Genomic DNA, 11,475 nt, shown 5'->3' on the forward strand with positions numbered 1-11,475 from the left:
TAGAAAAGGCTAGCCCCCCCGCTGGACACAGAAGCCCATGGAAGTGACTTAAATGGAAGTCCTCCCCCTGTGGCTGGCACACCAGGGCAGGCAGGGCTCACAGCCAGTTAAGAACACTCCTTCTCAAGGAGACCCAAGGACATTCAAGGATTAGGCCTCCCAGCATCTGTGCAGAGAACTGTCAGCTCAGAGCTGCTCAAAAGTAGAGATGCCAGCTAGCAGTGATGTCATCACCCTAGTCCTTCCCTCCCCCATGGGAGGTCCTGTGGTCCAGCCGGTAAAGCAGAAAAGCCCTTGCCAGGCTACCTAATCCCCCTCCATCTTGCTTCCAGATTTTCTCCTCTGAATGGGGTGGGGGATGTGCTCACAAGTGGGCTAAAAAAAAACGAGAATAAAAAATCCGTTGAAGAAAAACTTTGTTATTCTTCAGAGAGATGTCAGAGCTAAGGGACCGTACTGTCTCCCTCCTGTCAGGCTTCGCTGGGGTTCCACTCAGCACTAATCCAAATCCAACCTTCCCTGGCCAACCCCTTCCCTCTAATACTCCATCCGCATTTCTGAGCTAATCTGGGATGTTTCCCTGAGAGGATCTGAATAACGTCTGGGCCATTTTGACGGCCCCCAGGCCAGGGAGAGGAGATCTGGCAGCCCGGCCTGTGTGGGTGGGAGGTGTCAGGCTGTCTCAGGGTGTTGGAGAGGAGTAGAGCTGTATAATATCTCTGGCTGAGCTGGTAGGATTCGTCGTCCATAAGGCTGGAGACTGCACTCGGAGAGGGAGGACACACAGCTGGATCACCGGCTGGCCTGGGGGTGGAGAGCCGACTCAAACGGAGTGGAGCTGTGCAGCTTCTAGGGTAGGGGGCCTGCGTGGAGCAGGCACTCTCCTAGTGGGTCCACATAGGGGTGTCACAACCTCGATGAGAACCCAGGGAGAAGGAGGTCCACAGCTAGCCCCAGAGTGCCCGGTCGCCAGAGGAGCCGACCCGCTGGCTTCCCGCTGCAGCCGGCTAGTCTCGGAACCTCGCGTCGGAACCACCCCGGGAGAGGTGCGTACGCGATCGGACTCCGCTGCCGTGGCTGCTGCAGGCATATTTCCTCGAAGACTTACCTCGAAGGGCTGGGTCTCACCTGCACGCCCTGTGAGTCCGGAGTTTCCCCCACCTTTCGCCCTCCTTGCCCAGTCGCTGCGAGTCTCTGCAGGGGAAAGACCTGCGTGGGGAATCGCCCCCCACTCGTTTCACAGGAAAACCCCAGGAGCAGTTCCGACGCAGCGCATTTCCCGGAAACCCCCTCTCCAGGCGCGTTGCGGGAAGGCCCTGGGCTCCGCATCCGGACCACCCGCCCGCCTCCCTGGAGGAGGGTCCAAGACCTAGCTGAAAGCAAAACCTCCAGAGAAAGGCGAGCCCAGGGCTCGGAGGGGAGATCGGGAAACCCCGCCCTCCGATCTTGGGGTGAGGAATTGGCAACCTAAACCGGAACCTTAGACTTGGGGCGCGCTTCCAGCCCTTGGCCAATGAAAGATATTTGAGGGTTTAGGATTAAGAGCTCCTCTCACCCCAATCCCTAAGGTCCGGCGAGGGTGTGCCCATAGCCCCTCACGGGGCGCGCCTCCCCGCCCCCCCAGGCCACCCTCCCGGCCCCCAGCCCACGTCGCTGCCCCTTTAAGAATCCCAGGTAGGCAGGCCCGGCTGCGGGAGCCGCTCCTATGGCAACCCGTGAGCTGCGGCGGCTTCATGAATATTCCGGGGCGCGGGAGCTGAGCGCTGCCGGAGGGCGCTCTGGGGGAGGCGGCCACTGATGTAAGCCCGGCGGGCCGCTGGGCTCCGTTCGGTTGCGGCGGGAGCCCCGGGACGGGCCGGCCGGCCTCGGCCAAAGGAGGCGAGGAGAGCTCGAGAGTGGTTGGCCACAAAGCCAGGGCGGCGGGACAGACTGACAGCCCGACTGCCCGCGGGACGCACGCCCGGGAGGCGCGCGGGGCTGTGCGCTCTGCGCTCCAGAGCAGTTCTCCCGGCGCCGCGGCCCAAGCACCGCTTCTCCCCGCGCCCATTGTTCCCCGCGGGGGCGGGGCGCCTGGAGCCCAGCCGCGCGCCGCGCCCCTGAACGCAGGAGGGAGGAAGAGAGAAAGGGAGGGAGCGCGGGGTCCCCGCGCCCAGCTTGGCTCGGGAGGAGGCGCCGTGCGGCAAGCCTGGGCACCCGGAGCGGGACTGGGAGCCTCCCCGCGCGGCACGCAGCCTGCCGGAGCATGGGCGCCTGAGGCGGCCCGGCGCCGGCTGCGAAGGACGCGTCCCCGCGGGCGGACGGACCGGCTGGCGGACCTGGGGCCGGTCCGCGGCGCCGCACCCGTGCCCCTGCCCCGGTCCCGGCCCCCGCCCCTAGCACCATGGACAAGCTGCCGCCGTCTATGCGCAAGCGGCTCTACAGCCTTCCGCAGCAGGTGGGGGCCAAGGCGTGGATCATGGACGAGGAAGAGGACGCCGAAGAGGAGGGGGCCGGGGGCCGCCAGGACCCCAGCCGCAGGAGCATCAGGCTGCGGCCGCTGCCCTCGCCCTCGCCCTCGGCGGCCGCGGGCGGCACGGAGTCCCGGTGCGCGGCCCTCGGGGCGGGGGACGGCGAGGGGCCCGCCCGCGGCGCGGGCAAGTCCAGCACGAACGGCGACTGCAGGCGCTTCCGCGGGAGCCTGGCCTCGCTGGGCAGCCGGAGCGGCGGCGGAGCGGGGGGCGGCAGCAGTCACGGGCACCTGCATGACTCCGCGGAGGAGCGGCGGCTCATTGCCGAGGGCGACGCGTCCCCCGGCGAGGACAGGACGCCCCTGGGCCTGGCAGGCGAGCCCGAGCGCCCCTACGCCTCGGCGCAGCCCGCAGCCTCGCCGCCGCCGCCCCAGCAGTCCGCGCAGTCGGCCTCCGCCTCCTGCGAGCAGCCCTCGGTGGACACAGCTATCAAAGTGGAGGGAGGCGCGGCCGCCGGCGACCAGATCCTCCCCGAGGCCGAGGTGCGCCTGGGCCAGGCCGGTTTCATGCAGCGCCAGTTCGGGGCCATGCTCCAGCCCGGGGTCAACAAATTCTCCCTGAGGATGTTCGGCAGCCAGAAAGCCGTGGAGCGCGAGCAGGAGAGGGTCAAGTCGGCCGGATTTTGGATTATCCACCCCTACAGCGACTTCAGGTAAGGGGGCCGGCGGTGATCCCGAGCGGTCGCAGGCATGCTGCCTTTCTCGGCTCTGCCTCTGAGCCGGAGTTAACTTTCCCTCTTCACGCTGAGAGCTCTGAGAGAAACGGGGCGCCTCTAGGGTCTGCGACACCCCCAGGCCTCCTCCTGCACTGTGCAGGGAACTTTCCTCTGTGTTCCGGCTCTGGGTCTTGTCCTCTTGGGGTCTGGGCCGCGTTAGAGGCCGGTGGAAAAGGTGTTTTGAGGCTGGCCTAGCCCTGCTGGCAGGCAGGGTAAGCCCTGTCTGCCACCTCGAGCCACACAGCCCACCTTCTGGGTTGCAGAGTCAGGGTGTCCATCCTAGAGGCAGCTCCAGGTCATTCAGCCTCTCTCTAGAGCAGGGCCACAAAGGGAGACAGACCTCTTGGCAGCTGGGCCAGCCCCTTGGGAGCTGACCCCAGCTGTTAATAGCTGCCTTCTGGGAGGCTGCAGCTGGGCAGAGAGAGCTGGGCGCCTGGAGCACTGAGGTGACTGGGGCCTCAGGCCCAGGATAAAAGCCCTCTGCACCCACCTTAACCCTGGCCCAGCTCCTCATGCCAAGTGGTAGGCCAGGTGTGGACATCCTGGGCAGCTGGCGTCCAGACTAGCAGGACAGGATGACCTTGCTCACAGTGGTCAGTGAAGATGCCTGGTGCCCTGACTGATGGCAGCTGTCCTGTGACCCCAAGCTCATCTAGTGTACCTCCTCACCCCAGTGGCCCAAGTTCCAGCAGCTGTTAGGTCTCTCACAGGTCAGTTGGGGGCCCCCAGAGCAAGGGACCCCTCCCCCATCACCTGAGTCAGATGCCAGTGCACAGCAGACACCACTCAGGGCCTGTGGAGGTGTCTGCAAAGAGACATCCATGATTGCCTCTGAAGTTGGGATCAGCGGTACCCCTGTCTCAGTCAAGGTCTTGGGGTCCCTCAGTGCTCCCCTAGGCTTTCCTCACATACAGGTTTGAAGTGAGTGTCTGAAAAATAGTCACCCCTTTGAGCTGGGTTTAACTTGTTCTGTCACTCTGGGCCCTGCCCCCCCCATTTAGCTCCCTTTCCTGCCTACCCTGCTTGTCTGCCAATATAAATGAGTATTTTGTCAACCCAGAGCCCTTTTTGCAAACTCCAGGGAAGCTAGATTTGTAATGAGAGCAAAGCCGTTTTCCATCCAATGAGAGAGATTTCTCGTGCTGGGAATGACCAGTCAGGCAACACTCGATGGCTTAAAATAGGTGATGAACAGAGAAGGCTGTCCCTTTTCTCTCTCTCTCTTACTTTCTCTCTTTCTTTCTTTCTTTCTTTCTTTTTTCTTTCTTCTTTCTTTCTTTTTTTTTTTAGGGACTGCTCTTCCTAACCCTTATGTCCAGGGTTCTCATTCTCAGGGGGTCTGGGAGGCCAGAGGACAGGCTAAAAACACAGCCATCATCTCCACATTTTGTGAGCAAACGTGGGACCCTCCCATCAGGAACTGTCCTGGTTCCTGGTGCCAGGTTCCTAATGTGTGGCCTCCCCTCTGTTCAGTCCTGGGACCTGATGACCCTAGCCTGAGCTAGAGAGGAGTGGCCAGGAACTGTGTCTCCTGCAACCCTCTGGGTGTCCTGGGTTTCTCCTCCTCCCTCCCAACTCCCTGGTGGGGGTGGCAGGTAGGCTGTGCCAATATCCACCACTTGATTTTGTTGGGGGGCCCTCCCTTCCCTTGCTCAGCTCCCCGCTGTCTTTGTTGTCTGAAAGCCTCTGTTCAGAGTTCTCATCACCAGCCTGGGGTTTGGGGTCTGCAAGGGGCCAACCCCAGACATACCTGGCCTCCATCCACAATAGGCGTTGGTGGAGCACCTTTGAGGCACTGGGCAATGCCTTCCCTGTCTTGTCTTACCCTGGTGGTGAACAGCTAGGACTGGGTTGATTCCATCAGTGGGAACCTCCCCGCCTTCCTGAGCTTCCTCTGCCCATCTTGGCTTGTCTGTCTGCAGTCCCCCTGCTGCAGAATCTCCCAGTAACTGCAGGCTGCCCGGGACATGGTGGAGGGGGAGGGTGGTGGAGATAGGGAGGGATGGATGCAGCAGGCAGGATGAATGGGCAACAGGATAAAGGTCAGACTGGGCTTTGAATTCGGGTTTGTGCAACAAGCAACAGGGACTGGTAGCTGGAAACACACATCCTCTGTGCACAACCTGGTAGCCTTCTGGTGCTGGGTGGGGTGTGAAAAAAGGAACCCAAGAAAGACCATCTTGTGAGTGTCTGGAGAGGTAGTGGCCATGCCTGTCCGGCCTTGAGGCCAGAATAGCTGGTCTCATTTGCAGAAGACCCAAGAGGCAAGGGCCTGACTAAGTCTTTTAAGCTTAAAAGCCCCACCACTCAACCGGCCTCACCCACTTCCCGCCACCCAGCACCCCAAACCTCAGTCCCTCAAGTTTCAGCCGCTGACCTTGGGCCTCTATATGGAACCAATCCCACTGCCCAGCTCTGGCTTTACACGAGCTTCTGCAACCATTGCTCAGGCCAGGGAGGATTTATTCATCATTTTGACGGGCAGGAAGCATTGATCCAACAGAATTGGTTTAATAAAGAATCACCAGCAAACCATGATAGATTGAGTTTGTGGTTTGGAGTTCAGAGCTTGCTGTCGTGGGCTGCTTTGGACATCTCCTGTCCCTGGGGAAGGGAGGTTGGGTGTCTTTCCCAAGGGCTGGAATGGGCTGTGCTCTGAGGGATCTACATGGTGGCCATGTCCAACGATAGGCTTCTCTTGGCCGCCTCTGCTTCTCCTCGTCCCCCCGGACACACACCAAGCCCCGGCTACCCCCGTGGCTCCTCCTGGCTTTGTGGGCTCGCCTGTCCTCCCCCTCCCTCTCCCCACGTACCTTTTGAAACTTGTATTTAAGGTTTGGTAAAGGAAGAGGCCAGGATGCACAGCCCCTCAGGGCATTGTCCCCAGGCTCCCACCACCGCTGGTTGGGCTGTTGGGTCCTGGGTGGGTCCTTCTTTCCACATAAGCCATGCCCTGGAAGCCGGGCTTGGCAGTGGGAACCCAGAACAAGTGAAACATAGTATCTGCGTGATCCTGTTTTCCCAAGTGGAGAAAAAGAGAGCGGAAAGGAGTGGGCACCCCAACTGAAGATGGACCTCGTCTTGTTCCCAGAAGCTGGTCAGGCTTTCAAGCATCAGGCGCAGAGTGTCGAGTGGGGGCTGTCGGCCTGGGTGTGTGTACGGCTATGTGTCTGGGGGCTGGGTGCGTGGACATGGGGCTGGCGGGGAAGTGTCCATGTGGGATGTCAGCTCTGGGGCTGCTCCTGGGCTCCAGACTCTAGGTTGGCCTGAGAGTGGAGGTCAGCAAGCTTGGCCCCTTCCCTTTCCTAGCCTGAGTCTTCTGAGACTGAGGTAGGGAAGGGCAGAGAAGAGAAGGAAGGGTCCTAAAGGGCCCTATTCTTGAGGCAGAGACAGCTGGGCTCCAAAATCATGGAAACTGGGCCAGGGGCCTGGTAGGTCCCAGGGGTGACCTAAAACTGACTTCCTGCGCTAGTACCTGGCCCCAGGCACTGCCATTGCCCAACTCACATCACCTCCTCAGCCCTGTCTGCTATGGGGCCCTGCTTGGGATGTGAGCCTTCTCTGAGCCTCAGTTTTCCCACCGAGACAAATGGGGTCCTGTCGCCATGTTAGACACAAATAGTACAAGTGTAGTTACCTGTGGAGGTGAGACGTTCCAGGGTGCTGTTGGAGACAGTGATGCTGTTGTGAGCCACACCATGCTGGCATGCATCGCTTTCTTCCGCCAGTCCTGGGCGAACCAGTGGGCCTCTGTCCTTGGCTCAGGCCAGTGTTTTTGAACCTGAATCAGAGACCTAACTGAGAACCTGCTGGAAATCATAGAGTATCCAGGTAGATGCATGTACAATCCAGACACACAATATGACACTCAATCTCTGGGGTCTGTGGAGCCCCTGAGTTGAAGACCATCTAGGTTGTTGAGCCCCACTCTAGGCCATGCCAGCAGGAAGTCCTGGCCTGGGGCGGGTGCTAGCCCCCTACAGCTGGCCTTCCTGGGGCCCTCCAGCAGGACGGACGTGAAAACGGGCAGTTAGATGCCTGAAGGAAAGGTCCTCCACCTGGGGACTAGTTTCTTTCCTGTTCCCTTAGTCCCACACCTGTCTCTCTCCCTTTCAACCATGGGAAGGACTGTTCCGGTAGGAGGTGCTGAGGAGGAAGAAGGCGGCCGCCTGGCCCTGGAGCTGGGGGTTCCGAGGCCCCTCTTTGGGCGGGCCTGCCTGGGGGCCATTGCCCAGGAACTCATCTTCTGCGTTCAGTGTGAACGCCAAGCAGGAAGGAGCTGCAGGCTGTGGCCAGTGGCCTTGGTGCGGAGTGGAATTCCAAGGGGAGCTGCCTGGGGGAGCCATCAGCTGGCACAGGGGGCAGCAGGGTTCTCCAGCAATGAGGAAGTGTTCACCCCTGATGGGGTGAGGGTATGCTTCGGCCAAAGTGTCCCTGGATGCTGATAATGCACAGAAACCCCATGGGGCGTGCGGTTAGGACCCTTGTGGGGAGGCTTGGGCTCTAGGTTCTCCCTGTTGCAAGGATTCAGGTCCTGGTCTGGCCTGTACATGAGGAGGCTGGGGCCTCTCCCCTGTCCGGCCCTGCCCCATTTGTTCGCTGCTGTGAGCTGCTGCAGGTGGCCTGCCTCCCGTAGCGCTGGGTTGTCTGCCTGCCCATCTGCTCTTCTCTCCCATGTTTTAGGGTCCCTGGGTCTTCCGGGATGCCCTCACAGGCCACTGCGGCCACCACCACCCCTCTCTCTCTCTCTGAGCACCTCCTGGCATTTGGTTGGAGCTCTGTGTTTGTTATAATGCAGTGCTTCTCAGGCTGTCATCAGCTCACCTGGAGATCTGGTTAAAATGCAGATTCTGACTCATTAGGTCTGGGGCGGGGCCTGAGATTATGCGTTTCTGCTAAGTGCCCAGGTGATGCGATGCAGCTGGTTCCCAGTCCAGAACCATGCTTGGAGTGCTGAGGTTCAGGCCATATGTTTGTTCTGGGCTCCCTGACTGAGTTCCCTGAGGGCACTCTGCCTTTTCCCCTTGGCCTCTAGTGCCCAGCACGGCAGGGTGAATTCTGTGTACTGGGCTTTGCAGCCCTCAGCCACAGAGGCTGACCACAGACTTGGCGATATGGGATTCACAGCCTCCCTTCCTGCATGGCTGCCTGGTCCCTGCTGGCCCTGGATGTGGGCTGTTGGGGTGGGTGAGCAAGGGGAGGCCAGGTGGCCAGAAGGCCCTCATTAATCCATCCTGTCCCATTGCTTTGGCAGCCTCGCTCCCATTCAAAGGGCCAGAGGGGTGGGCCTGGCTGGAGGACAAGGGGCTGGGAGCGCCATGCCTGCTGTGCTGCAGTGAGAGTTCTGGTAAGGAGCAGATGTTGTCAGTGAGAGTCCAGAGGGGCAGGGGAGGAGAGCCAGCATTGGCTCTGACGGGCTGGCTGGGAGGACAGAGGCATCCACCACGAGCAGCTGCCTTGGCACCCTAAGGTGTGTGTGTGTGGCGGGCAGCGTGCAGGGATGTCTGAATCTTAATGCTACTCTCTCCTGCCCAGATCATGCCTAGCAGCCTCCCATGTGGTCTGGGCTCACTTGTCACTTCTCTCTGCCCCCTTCTGCCCTGGAAGGCACCAGTCTACATATAGAAGATGGCACTGACAAGTGTCACCACAGCCTGAGTGGCCCTTGTGCCTGTCACAACACTGGCTACCCATGAGGTGATTCACACAGAGTAGAAGGTCTACCCCAGTCCCTGGAGGGCTTGTCCTATAACTGAGGAGGCAGCCAGCTCCAGCACACATACCCCTTGGCTCAAGGGCCCTTACAAAGCTGCTACTGCCAGTTGCTAATTAATAGAAGGGCTACTGAGGCCAGCCAGGCAGCCCTGCTTGGGCCCAGGGGACGCTGAAGAATCCACATTTCCCAGCCAGAGCAGGCCTGGGGGAGGGCAGGGGCACTGCCTTGGCTTCGGAGAGGATGTTCTCTGCCAGCCTGGCTTTACTGAGAAAGCATTGCCAGGGCCCTGGAAATCTGTGATCCCCAAGCCACTCAGCACCTGCCCAGAACTGGGGAAGGAGGCAGCACAGACAGGTAGTGAGCTCCCCATCACTGAGGGTGCTCAAGATGAGACAGAAGTACTTAGACTTGAGTTTGCTAAGCAGCATCCCGTGGAATAACTACAGTGCCCAGATGTGTTCTGTTTGGCCAGCATAATGTGCCATAACAAATCTGAGACAGTGTTTTAAAATGAAAAGACGTAACATAAAAATTTGGGGCTTCTCTTGAAAAATTGGAAACTCAGGCAGCTCTGGCTCTATGTTCCCATTCTGTAGCAGGGAGCTGAAACAGACTAGAGGCTGCCCCCTTTAAATTGGCTTCTGCTCCTCAGGTGCCCACTGTCCCCACCTGTCCCTAAGGTCTCTGTCTTATACCCAGCAAAGTCACTAATACACATTTAGGTGCCTGACCCTTGTAGGCTTCTGAATTTATAACCCAGACTCAAACCAACAGAGACTAAAGCCAGGTGGATTCACAAATCAGTAACCACCGCTTATGAACTATCTACCATGTGCTGGACTGTGATAAAAGCTTAATATCTCCTATTTCATTTACTCTTCAGAGCGCCAGAAAAATAGGTTCATTGTCCCCAGTTTACAGATAAGGAAACTGAGGCTCTGATAGGGGAAAAAAGACTTGCCCCAAATCATGTAGCTACGAAGTACCAGAACTAGGATTTGAACTTGGCCTCTAGCACTCTAAACTCACACTTATCCCTCCTTCTCTCTCTTCCTTCCTTCCTCCTCCTAATCCTCCTTCTTTTTTTTGTTTTGTTAGTTTTAAAAAGTTGAATTGCTAAAGTAGTTCAAGAAAACTTTCTTCTGAGAATAAAAATGTTGCAGATAATGTTTGACTACACAGTATGTGTGCAGAGGGGTTGAGGGCCTGGGGCACAGCTGACGTGGGACATGTAACAAAGTCTCAGAATACCAGGTCTCGACAGGCCTTAGCAAACTCCTGCCGACAGCCTCTATTTCATAAATGGGGAGCAGAGGACCAGAGAGCAAAAGCAACTGGCCCAAGGTCACTGATAAGTCCGAGTCCGAGATGAAGCCAGAACCCAAGTGGGCTATGTGACATCTGACTGCAAAGGTCTTAGAGCCCTGCAGTCACCCCAAAATCCCAGCCAGAGCATGTCCAGGGAAGGCTTTTTCTTCATGCTCTTGTCACTGGAGCTTTTTCTTGTCTCCCTAGCCCCACGCCTGAAGTTTGGGGTGATAGGAATTTCCGGAGTCTTATATTGATTTAAGCTCATCCCATGAGAAGGGAGCGTTTCCTTATCTGGAGGCTGAGAAATGTCTATGCGGCCCTCACTCTGGGGCTGCAGCTCCCGGGGATGCTGGATTAGGGTGTCTGCCCACCTGCTCCTCCTCAAGCAGGTCCTAACTGGCATGGGGACCTTTGGGATTTGAGAACGGCATGCTGTGCTATTGATGCACCCACCGTTCCTTGATAGGAGTCATTGGGGCTCAAAGGGGAAGGGGACAAGTAGCCAGTGGTGTCTGTGTTCTCTCCACCGGAGAAATGGGGGTCACATGGTCTATTCATTATATCCTTCAGAGAAGTGAGGAAGTGGAGTCAGTCTGTGGTTTAGGGCTCAGCATGTGAGCAGGGTCGGGGCTCAGTGTGAGCAGGGTCGGGTCTCTGTGTGAGCAGGGTCGGGGCTCAGCCTGTGAGCAGGGTCGGGGCTCAGTCTGAACAGGGTGGGGTCTCTGTGAGCAGGGTCGGGGCTCAGTGCGTGAGCAGGGTTGGGGTTGAATGTGTGAACAGGGTTAAGGCTCAGTGTATGGCCAGGATCAAGGCTCAGTACGTGAGCAGGGTCAGGGCTCAGTGTATGATCAAGGTCAAGACTCAATTTGAGGCCACACTCTGGGCCCAGACTGTGACCAGGATCAGAGCTCAGTGTATATTCAGGATCAGGGTTCAGCCTGGGACCAAGATAAGGCCTTGGTCTGAGGTCAGGAGCTGGAGTCTTTAAACAAAGCCTCTGAGCCAGCCTAGTGCCCCCCTGAGACACCAGGGCTTGGGGCAGTGTGGGCATGTGGCCCACCTCTCCCCTTTAGGAAGTGCCCCCTTCCTTTAAGCTCCCTGAGGTCCTATACCTCTTAGCATCTGAGCCAGCTGCCTCTGGTCCTCTCTGAGAGGTGAAGTGTAAATTATAAATAAACAACAGTGCCACTGCTGCCGGACACCAGAGCCACCAAATCTCCCATGTG

At 58.5% G+C, this 11,475-nt stretch overlaps 1 protein-coding gene across 12 annotated transcripts in view; it reads left to right on the forward strand.

The window, feature by feature from the left end:
- Window positions 1-1,380: 1,380 nt before the first annotated feature.
- The window catches only part of HCN4 (hyperpolarization activated cyclic nucleotide gated potassium channel 4), a 68,492-nt gene continuing 58,397 nt past the window's right edge, over window positions 1,381-11,475 (forward strand). For all 12 annotated transcript variants that reach the window (XR_002125928.1, XR_002125929.1, XR_002125922.1 and 9 more), the window contains exon 1: window positions 1,381-3,159. Coding sequence is in view for 1 of the 12 variants with exons in the window: in XM_019659589.1 (XP_019515134.1) it covers window positions 2,381-3,159 (779 nt within the window). In the remaining 11 variants the exon portion in view is untranslated. The remainder of the gene's footprint in view (window positions 3,160-11,475) is intronic.

The sequence above is a fragment of the Hipposideros armiger genome, unplaced genomic scaffold (assembly GCF_001890085.2).
Source record: "Hipposideros armiger isolate ML-2016 unplaced genomic scaffold, ASM189008v1 scaffold_302, whole genome shotgun sequence".
Taxonomy (NCBI): Eukaryota; Metazoa; Chordata; class Mammalia; order Chiroptera; family Hipposideridae; genus Hipposideros; species Hipposideros armiger.